Source organism: Triticum aestivum, chromosome 5D (assembly GCF_018294505.1).
Source record: "Triticum aestivum cultivar Chinese Spring chromosome 5D, IWGSC CS RefSeq v2.1, whole genome shotgun sequence".
NCBI lineage: Eukaryota > Viridiplantae > Streptophyta > Magnoliopsida > Poales > Poaceae > Triticum > Triticum aestivum.
This window is the reverse complement of record NC_057808.1, coordinates 441,562,565-441,573,212: the sequence shown is the minus strand read 5'-3', so window position 1 is coordinate 441,573,212 and position 10,648 is coordinate 441,562,565. Positions and strand designations below refer to the sequence as shown.

The 10,648-nt window shown below is 48.3% G+C and overlaps 1 protein-coding gene across 1 annotated transcript; it reads right to left on the bottom strand.

The window, feature by feature from the left end:
• Positions 1–2,727: 2,727 nt before the first annotated feature.
• Positions 2,728–4,917, bottom strand: LOC123122536 (HMG1/2-like protein). The gene is made up of 8 exons (XM_044542734.1): positions 4,809–4,917; positions 4,644–4,700; positions 4,415–4,492; positions 4,251–4,308; positions 4,071–4,115; positions 3,421–3,501; positions 3,249–3,311; positions 2,728–3,121 (listed from the first exon to the last, which is right to left on the bottom strand). Exons 2-8 carry the CDS (start codon positions 4,679–4,681, stop codon positions 3,110–3,112), a joined length of 375 nt encoding a protein of 124 aa, XP_044398669.1. The 5' UTR covers positions 4,682–4,700; positions 4,809–4,917; the 3' UTR covers positions 2,728–3,109.
• Between the last annotated feature and the right edge of the window lie 5,731 nt (positions 4,918–10,648).

Genomic DNA, 10,648 nt, shown 5'->3' with positions numbered 1-10,648 from the left:
CACAAGGGAGAACCGGATACAGAACTAGAATCAAGATTGTACAATCTTATCCATCAACTGATTAACATTCAGACAATCAAGAAAAAAGATTATTTTTTTGCCGCGGGATAATTCAGACATGAACCAAACATCTGGGTTGCCCCACAAACATTCAGAAACTTCTCATCATCGAACAAGGCACCATCCCAGAAAGGGTGTTAAGCACAGGAAAATTTGAAAGGGACAGGATTAAAAAAGCATGTATAGATACCCATTTCTTTCTTTTCAACACCATATATATTGAGATCTCGGTTGGATTCTTAAAACTAGCACTTGGAGATTCCGCATGATCTTATCCATCAGCTGATAAGGCACGGTTACTGACAGGCATCAAATGTTACTCAGAAAATTCAGAAACTTCCGCAAGACAGCGCAGAGCACCGAGCAATCCGCAAGTTGACAGAGAACGCGTCCAGGAGCAAGGTTAACACGAAGGAAGACAACCGAGTCTAGTACCATTTCCTTTCAACATTTTTATAGCTCATGTTGAGATCTAAAATCCTGAAGAGAAAATTTAAAAAAAAAACATAACCAAAGAGCACATAATAGGGAAAGCACGTCATGAAAACTCCGGGCGATGCCAAGCAAAACCAAATCCCAATCAACTGGTGACGCTGCAACGCTTTAAATACCCATCGACCAGTCTTTAAATGGTGTATGTGTCCCTCTTCACCTGCAATGCGAGCACGTGCGCGTATTCACTAACACAAGAACCAAAGCATCATCCCACTCTCACCACCACCATATGCCAATATAAAGGTCTTGGAAATTTGCGATTTACACTAATCCATAGCCAGTTTCATTTGATAAGTTGCTAGGGTGGGTAGGCTGCCTAATCATAGCGATTGGTCTCATAGTTTAGGATCCGATTTGATTGCGTGTTCAATTGGTTTTTAGGATTTGTCAACAATCAGAGTCTTATTTGTGGTGGTCCTAAGTTCTTTTCTATTTATTTATTTAGTTTTGTGCTTGTTGGTGATAAGACCATCATCTGGTAAGTTCATTTGAGATGTCGGACTGCCTCAAACGGCCGAAACTGATTGGAGTTGGAACTCGGGAAAAACTAGGCATTGAAGGCATATAGGAATATTTGTGAGCAATTTTGCTATACCCCTCAAGGTATTGGGTGCGTACTGGTAGTTAACCGCTAGTCGTAAGATCCAAATGGTGCACTTGAAGATCTGGCCATTTGATCCTGTTTACAAAGCCCCCTTGGTCAATGACTAAAGATTTATGCGCAACTTTGTGTTTGTCATCCAGTCGTACACTGGGGAGGATTTGCATGTAGAGATCTCTGTCGCTCTGAGCCAAACAGAGGGACATAACACAAGTGGCGAAGAGCAGCGGATATCACAAGAACAGGAAGGAATCGGTCTAGAAGGAGAATAAGACAATGTACTAATTAAAGATTCAGATAATGGAGAAATGAGAGCAATCATGGGAGATGATATCCAAATGAGAAGTATCAAGGGGGATGATGCATAATAAATAATTCAGACTTGAAACAAACACTCGGACACTTCAGGGTTCCACCACAAAACTTAGAAAATGGAATCATTTTTCTTGCAACCAATGGGTGCATTTCAATATCTACACGTGATATTCTTCGATGCATTCTGCGTCCTAGTGTATTTTCTAGGCTTGAAACTGTTTTTTGCCTCTTAAATCTTAATGTGTTTTTAATCATGCTGAAACAAAGAGTTCGCTCACTGTGACTGAAGAGCAAGCACGGCACAGTACATCACCAAAAGAGTTCGCTCACTGTCCGAATTGCTGCTGGGAAGTAGTGTAGTGGATACTGTACAGAGAACCAATATACTTGTGCATTTTCCCAGCATCACAATCTCCAACTGTTGCTGCCATAGCAAGGGATCAGACTGCTGTCCCCATCAGATCTGGCAAGAGGGAGATTTTCTCCAAAACCAAAACACAGGCACATCATGGGGAATAAACAGTTGCAAGAACGAACTGCAGCAAACACACAAACTGGAGTATCTCCAACAATCGCTGGCACAAGACAAGAAGGATAACCGAAAAGCAGCAACAGAATGTTTTCCAGCAGTAGTACAATCATATCCGTGAACAGTCAGTCAATCTTGTTGGTAGTGCTGCATCTTCACAACATTCTGTGATGTCAACCTATTGCTGCCAAAAAGAGGAGACAGACTCATGTCACACTCGACACCCAAAAAAGATGGATCCAACTACAGGCAGGCTTCAGAATTGGAGGCAGGTGACAAAACAACTTTCGGCAGAAAACGTCATGTCGCTAGATACAGCGGTGATGGTGATCCTGAACAAAATTGGAAGATCCCAGAGTAGTTTATAGCAGAACCAAAAGGGACAGACAAAACCCTACAAAAGTAAGCGTCTGCTGCCAAACAGATGACCAGTGCTGAATCTTGCTCGCAGATGAAGCATTTGCTGCCACACTACAGTGGTCAAACAAAAGCCCACAGATCACAATCAAGACTGTAATCTTATCCATCAACTGCGTAATAAGGTTCAGAAAATAGGCAAATACTAGAAGCCATGGGATCACTCAGATTTCGACAAAACATGACAAGACTCCAGGGCTCCACAACAAACATTCAGAAACTTGGCGTCACAAGACAGAACATCATTCCAGCGACAGAGTGAATGAAGCAGAGAAGCATTCAGAAACAAGCATGCATCGAGACCATCTTCTTCCTTTCAACACCAATATATATTGAGATCTGGGTAGGATTCTTAAAACAGCCACGGGCACGACACTAGGTACATTCGACAGAGACTGAATTACAACATGCTAAAAACGAAGCAACAGAAGACAGCGGTCCGAGCACAGGACCCTACAGCCTACATGGGACTAGCAACTTCACCACTCCGATCCAGGATAACGACTAGATGGGACTAGAGCTACCATTTCTATCATCGCCATCGGCAGCGGCAGCCTGAAAGAGAGGGAGGGACTACCAAGGGGCTAAACTAACAGCGAACATCCATCATCGATCGGTGACACCAGCAATGAGCGGCAACGGCCACGTTCCAGAGACCCCCTCCCCCTGCTGCTGCTGCTTGGCGCGCCGCTTCACTCGTCGCCCTGCACACAAGTTCAGACGCAGAAAGTTTCAGAAACCAGCGTCACTGTTTGATGTGCCAGAAGTTCAGAACGGATCGACAAGTTCCCGAAGGAAGGAAACGGCCCGGGTGGGTGTTGACGGCCTCACCTCGCTGTCGTCGTCGTTCACCTCGGACTTGGACTTGTCAGAGTCGCCGGACGCCTCTCCTGCCTGAAACGGAGAAGAAGACGAAACAGCAAGGCTCAGTACCACAATGCTTGAGTGAGACAGTTCTGGCGGCTGTGTTTGGAGAGGACGGGGATGTGGAGATGGGGATTACCTGTGGATTGTTGTAGGCGTCGATCTTCTTGGTGTACTCGGCCTTGAGCTTCTCGGCCTTGGCAGCGTAGGGAGCCTTCTCCTGCAATTCATTCAAACAGCCGACAAATGTTAGTGCGGTGCGAGGAGATAGGTCCCAGGATAACCACAAGCATAAGAGGAATAGTTGAACAAATCGTGCATATATGAACATTGCACTAACAGGCACGGGCAACCGTTTGAATTGACGAGCACGGGGCATACAAATTCTAACGAGGCTGCACATTTGAACACAGCGAATCATAATAAATTTGAACAACCAAATTGAGCATCGGCAGTAGATCAGCAATTGCATATACAGACTAAATCGCACGAGCAGGCACAGGCAGCAGCAGTTTGAATTGATTGACAAGGGACGTGCAATTTCTACATTTCAGCACTGCGGGCAGTAAATTTTAACGACCAAATTGAGCGCAGGCAGTAGGTCAACAATTGCATAGCGACTGAATTCGAAATCTAACTGACAAACTGACACGGAAACAAGTAAACCAACACACGGGCGACCAAACTTCCATCACATCGCCGAGCAAGCACAGATATCAGACGGAACAGACCACCGAATAGAGCGGTGACAGAGAGGGGAGGGGAGGGGAGGGGAGACGGGCAACTTACAGCATCACTCAGGGACTTCCACTTCTCACCACCGGCCTTGCCAACCTGCGATTCAACCAACCCAAACCAAATCAGGACACAGAATGCACAAGGAAACCCATCTCAGCAGCGCCAACAGTTCGAACGAACAGCACGAGACAGAGGCGCGGAGGGAGGACGGAGCGGGAGCGAGACGCTTACCACGGAGACCTGCTTGACGTCGGGGTGCTTCTCCTTGTACTCCTTCCTGAAGGTGTCCCTGCGAAGACGAACCCGAAACGAGCCTCGGTCAGCACGCGACGCCACGCCACACAACAGGGAAACAGCAGGAATCGAAGCACGAATCGAGTCAGGGGAGGACTGACATGAAGACGAAGAAGGCGCTCGGGGGGCGCTTGGGCTTGTTGGGGTCCTTCTCGGCCTTGCTCTTCTTCACCGCGAGCCTGCGACACCGCCACAGAAAACAGCATCAGTAAACCAAACCGAATCAGAACCCGACGCGAGACAGCAGCAGCAGGAGAACCAGAGCACGGGAAACGAAACGAGACGGGGAGACGAGGAGCGAGGGGTCGGGGTCGGGGTCGGGGCACTGACCTGGAGTCGCCGGCGCGGGAGCCCGCCTTGGCCTTCATCCTGCCGCCGGCCGCCAACCTGCAGCAACCACCACCGACGCAAACGATCAGAGCCCGCAGAGGCCGAGATCACGGGGAACCAACCGATCTAGGATCTCTGACGAACTGGCGTGGAACCGCAGGGTACCTTGGGATCGGAGCGGAGCGAGGGGTAGGTGGGGAGGAGGCGGGCGCTGCGTGTGCTTGGGGCTTGCGTGGGTGGGTTCGCCGGGTGGGGGAGATGGGATGTGGGGAGGAGGAGGGCGGCGGGATTTAAAGGCGGGAGGGTAGAAGGGGCGGGAGCTTGCGCGGGATGCCCCGAAATTTTCCGGCCACGTCAGCGATCCGGACGCCCGCCTCCCATTGGCCGCGGGGTGCCTCCGCTTCGCCCGCTGCGGGAAGGGGAGCGTGGGCCCGGGGTGTCGGCGGGCGTGGTTGTTGCTGCGCGTGCTCTCTCTGCCCACCGGCCAGGGGCTTCTGCGGCGCGTTTGGTCTCTGTGCCTGTGCTTTCCGATGGGTGGACAGGGGCGGTTTGGGCATTTCTGGAAAGTCTAGGGGCGTAGAAGCTTCTTCTGCCCACCTGTCATCGGACGCGTCTCAGTTTTGGCAGAGACGTGTTCCATTCCTCGGAACGGCTGGTGGTGCGGACTACGCCTTCTGTGCAGGAATGTGCTGTTTCGGTCGAAACACTCGCCGGTTTCGCCCCGCTTTATAAATGGAGCAATCGTCACGGCCATACAGCAAGTTCAAGCGTCGCAACGGAAATAAAATAAGTCGGTTGGGGGCGTCGGCGCAAACATGTCCAGAAACACAACCATAAAAAAAAACATGTCCAGAAACACAACCATAAAAAAAAAGGGGGGGACACCACCAAGCGGCTGCTGGGAAGCAAGCCGGCATGCGGGCGAGGTCAACGACGGGGTTGCCTATTCGAGTGATAAAAAAAGTGGAACAGACGGAAGCAGTAACCGAAGCGACGCAATCGTTGCCATACCTTGGCACACGTCATATAGTTATGGTGTCTGGCGTGGCGTAGAATATGGGGTGCTGGCGCACTCTTGACAAGCCATTCTCCTCCGCTTAAACAAGGGTTCACACACACTATAACCTGACATCTAGGTGCCTAGCGTGATTCAGCTACTTCCCTACCCCTCACCCGTGCTGCCAGGATTTCCCCACGACAGTTGGCGCCCACTTTGGGACTACACATTTTCGTCTTCTTCGACTTCTGGCACGGAGATGGTCCCGGACAGCTAGGTTCTCTCGGCTCGATCATCTTCATCGTCAACGATTCTACATGGCTCGTGGAAGCCTCACTGGACGTTGAATTCATGCCCGTGCGCGCGTCGCGCACTTCCACGCCGACAACTCTGGTAATCTGCTCTGTCAACCGCCTGTCCTGTACCGCGCATTACAACAGTCGATGGTTCCTCGTTGCCGCAAGCCACGTCTACACCGATGGACCCGTCATGCAGCGCGTTTGGCCTGTGCGCGTGTGCTTTCTGATGGGTGGGAGGGGCGGTTCCGGCATTTCTAGAAAGTCCAGGGGCGTAGAAGCTTCTTGTGCCTGCTTGCCATTAGACGCGTCTCGTTTTGGGAGAGTTGTATTCCTTGGAACGGCTGTGGCTTGTACATCTTCTGTGCAAGAACATGTTATTTCGATCGGAACATTCGTCGTGAACCCGCTTTTGCCCCGCTTTATAAATGGAGCGATCATCACAATCATACAGCAAGTTCAAACGTCGTAGCGCCAAAAAAAGTCTATTGAGGCATGAGCACAAACACATCCAAAAAAACAACCGTAAAAAGAAGGGGGAGACCGCCAAGTGGATGGTCAAAAGCAAGTCGGCACGTGGTCGCAGTCGGTGACGGGGTTACCTATTCGGGTGATAGAAGGAGTGGAATAGCGGGAAGCAATAACCGAAGCGACGCAATCATTACTTGGGCATACATCATATAGTTAATGTGTCTATTAGTAGTTCTCATAGTGGACACGGATAAACTCCATAATTAATCCCCTGTAACGTAGAAGATGGGGTCCTGGCACACTCTTGACAAGCCATTCTCCTCCACTTAAACAAGGGTTCAGACATGTTGTAACCCCACATCCATACGCAAAGAAAAAGCTCCCGAAGCACAGGATGTAGGGTTTTACCTCCGCCGAAAGGGGCTCGTACCTGCAAAAACTTCTTTGCGTCACGCTTGTGACTAGCGTGATCCGGCTACTTCCCTACCCCTCACTCGTATTGTCAGGATTTTCCCACGATAGTTGGCGCCCACCTTGGGACTTCACATCTCGCAATCGATGGTGCAATTGGAGTCTTTGTCTTCTTCGAATTCTGTCTTGATAGCGAGGTTCTCTCAGCTCGATCAGCTTCATCGTCAACGATACTAGGTGGCTCACGGAAGCCCCAATGGATGTTGAATCCATGCCTATGTGCGGCGTCGCGCACTGATACGTCTCCAACGTATCTATAATTTTTGATTGTTCCATGCTATTATATTATCAATCTAGGATGTTTTATATGCATTTATATGCTATTTTATATGAATTTTTGGGACTAAACTATTAACCCAGAGCCCAGTGCCAGTTTCTGTTTTTTCCTTGTTTTTGAGTTCTACAGAAAAGGAATACCAAACGGAGTCCAATTGACGTGCCAATTTTTGATGATTTTTCATGGACCAAAAGAAGCCCCCGGAGTAAAAGAGTTGGGCCAGAAGAGTCCTGGGCTGCCCACGAGGGTGGGGGGCGCGCCCACCCCCCTAGGCGCGCCCCCCTATCTCGTGGACGACTCGGAGACCCCTCTGACGTGAGACCTACGCCAAAAATTCCTATAAATACAGAAACCTCCAGAAAATAACCTAGATCGGGAGTTCCGCCGCCGCAAGCCTCTGTAGCCACCAAAAACCAATCGGGACCCTGTTTCGGCACCCTGCCGGAGGGGGGATCCCTCACCGGTGGCCATCTGCACCATCCCGGAGCTCTCCATGACAAGGAGGGGGTAGTTCACCCTCGGGGCTGAGGGTATGTACCAGTAGCTATGTGTTTGATCTCTCTCTCCCGTGTTCTTGATTTGGCACGATCTTGATGTACCGCGAGCTTTGCTATTATAGTTGGATCTTATGATGTTTCTCTCCCTCTACTCGCTTGTAATGGATTGAGTTTTCCCTTTGAAGTTATCTTATCGGATTGAGTCTTTAAGGATTTGAGAACACTTGATGTATGTCTTGCATGTGCTTATCTGTGGTGACAATGGGATATCCACGTGATCTACTTGTGTATGTTTTGGTGATCAACTTGCGGGTTCAGTGACCTTGTGAACTTATGCATAGGGGTTGGCACACGTTTTCGTCTTGACTCTCCGGTAGAAACTTTGGGGCACTCTTTGAAGTTCTTTGTGTTGGTTGAATAGATGAATCTGAGATTGTGTGGTGCATATCGTATAATCATACCCACGGATACTTGAGGTGACATTGGAGTATCTAGGTGACATTAGGGTTTTGGTTGATTTGTGTCTTAAGGTGTTATTCTAGTACGAGCTCTATGATAGATCGAACGGAAAGAATAGCTTCGTGTTATTTTACTACGGACTCTTGAATAGATCGATCAGAAAGGATAACTTTGAGGTGGTTTCGTACCCTACAATAATCTCTTCGTTTGTTCTCCGCTATTAGTGACTTTGGAGTGACTCTTTGTTGCATGTTGAGGGATAGTTATATGATCCAGTTATGTTATTATTGTTGAGAGAACTTGCACTAGTGAAAGTATGAACCTTAGGCCTTGTTTCAGCGCATTGCAATATCGTTTACACTTACTTTTATCATTAGTTACCTTGCTGTTTTTATATTTTCAGATTACGAAAACCTATATCTACCATCCATATTGCACTTGTATCACCATCTCTTCACCTAACTAGTGCACCTATACAATTTACCATTGTATTGGATGTGTTGGGGACACAAGAGAATCTTTGTTATTTGGTTGCAGGGTTGTTTGAGAGAGACCATCTTCATCCTACGCCTCCCACAGATTGATAAACCTTAGGTCATCCACTTGAGGGAAATTTGCTACTGTCCTACAAACCTCTGCACTTGGAGGCCCAACAACATCTACAAGAAGAAGGTTGTGTAGTAGATATCACGCACTTCCGTGCCAATGACTCCGGCGTTCTGCTCCGTCAACCGCACGTCCTGTACTGTGCATTACAACGGTCTTCAGTTCCTTGTTGCCGCAAGCGCTCGGGCAAAGCCGCGTCTACACCGCTGGACCCGACATGGACCCGGCATGCGGCTTCAGACAACCTTCAACCCAGCAAGCAGCAATGATGGAACCCGATGAGTTGTTTCATGATCTGTCTACATCCATCCACGAGGATGAAGAGAGTCGTGGGTGCCTCTCGCCCGTCACCGAGGTTCTCATGACCAATGGAGCTCCTAGCATCGGCGAATCGTCTGTTGCTCGTACCCGTGATGGGCGAGAAAACCAAAACATCGATGACGAGACAGTCGATCGCCATGACGGCGGTGGTGCTTGTCGGGACTCAGGGTCTATGCACGTAGATCTAGCTATACAAACCATATAAGTCACATGAGTCCTCACGCATGGTAAACCTTTACCTTGGCCTGGACCATTTGCGAATTTTGGCTCAACTTATATAGTTTGTAACGATGGCCAACCCATTACGGGCTAGCCAGGTCAGTTGAGCCGATAAGCGAGCCACCTCGGCATCATCCTCTTGAGAGGAAAGCCTCGGTCGCCAGTTGAAGCGCTTCTTCGGGGGTGTATGCGATGTGGCATCCCGGCTTAGAGGAACCGGAACACCCCGTATTCTAGCCTAGAGATCAAGTCTTCTGGCATACGACACTGCGTGGCATAAAACAAATCAGCTCTTATTATAAAGAATATGGCTACAAGGGTTCTGCTATTACAAAGGATTACGTCGACACGACGACACTACACCTGCTAAGGTAGCTCTATGCTAGCAGCAGAATGACTTGTAGAAGCGGAATAACTTCTAGTAACAGAACAGCTGTCAGGACCGGTTTTCCAATAAAACATTTATTGAGAAACCGACCCTTATATCAAACCAGTATAGAAGAATCCTTCTCACTGGTGGACAAATCCTTGATACAGAAATCCAGAAGTACTAAATATTATACAAGGTTGAGCTGAGGTTGCTCAACAATTTATTACAAGCATGCCGATATAATACATAAGGGCGGATATGACACAAGGAGTATGGTGGCATAACTACTGACTCGTAATAAAAGTGGTGGTGGATATGTCACAGCGAAATGGGTGACAAGACTCCTAAATTTTACTGCTCATCGAGCGCCGGAGTGAGGCTAGATGATTTTATTGGTGTAGCAGAAGCGTATATAACACAAGTGACCAATTCCAGGATCGCACGGAACTGACTGGGACTCCTCTAGGCGTTGGACTCGCTATCGAACTCTTCATCCATAAGATCGCCTTCGTCAACATCTGGCCAAATCAACAAGCCAGGTGAGTACTTTGAATGTACTCGTAAGACAGTTTGGACATAAGATATAACAAATGCAAACATGATGCACATGAGCAGATTAGTAATGCGCACTCAGATAATAAATTGCACTGCATGATAAATAAAAAGGAAGTCAGGCGGTAGTCCTCCCGAAATCCCAATAAAATAGCTGAAGACCGATCGGGTGTCTGAAGCGACGCCTCGAAAGGTAAAATAAATTAACAATGCCGCAGTCGAGCGTCAGAGCGACACCACATAAAGGGCTCATATTGAAATATAAACGACAGTGCGTGCCACAGTCGGACGTCTAAGCGACATCTCGAAAAGGGCTTATATCAAAAGTAAATAGCAAGAATGCCACAGTCGGACGTCTGAGCGACATCACATAAAGGGCTTGTATCAAAAGTAAATAACAAGAGTGCCACAGTCGGACGTCTGAGCGACATCACATAAAGTGCTTATATCAAAAGTAAATAACAAAAGT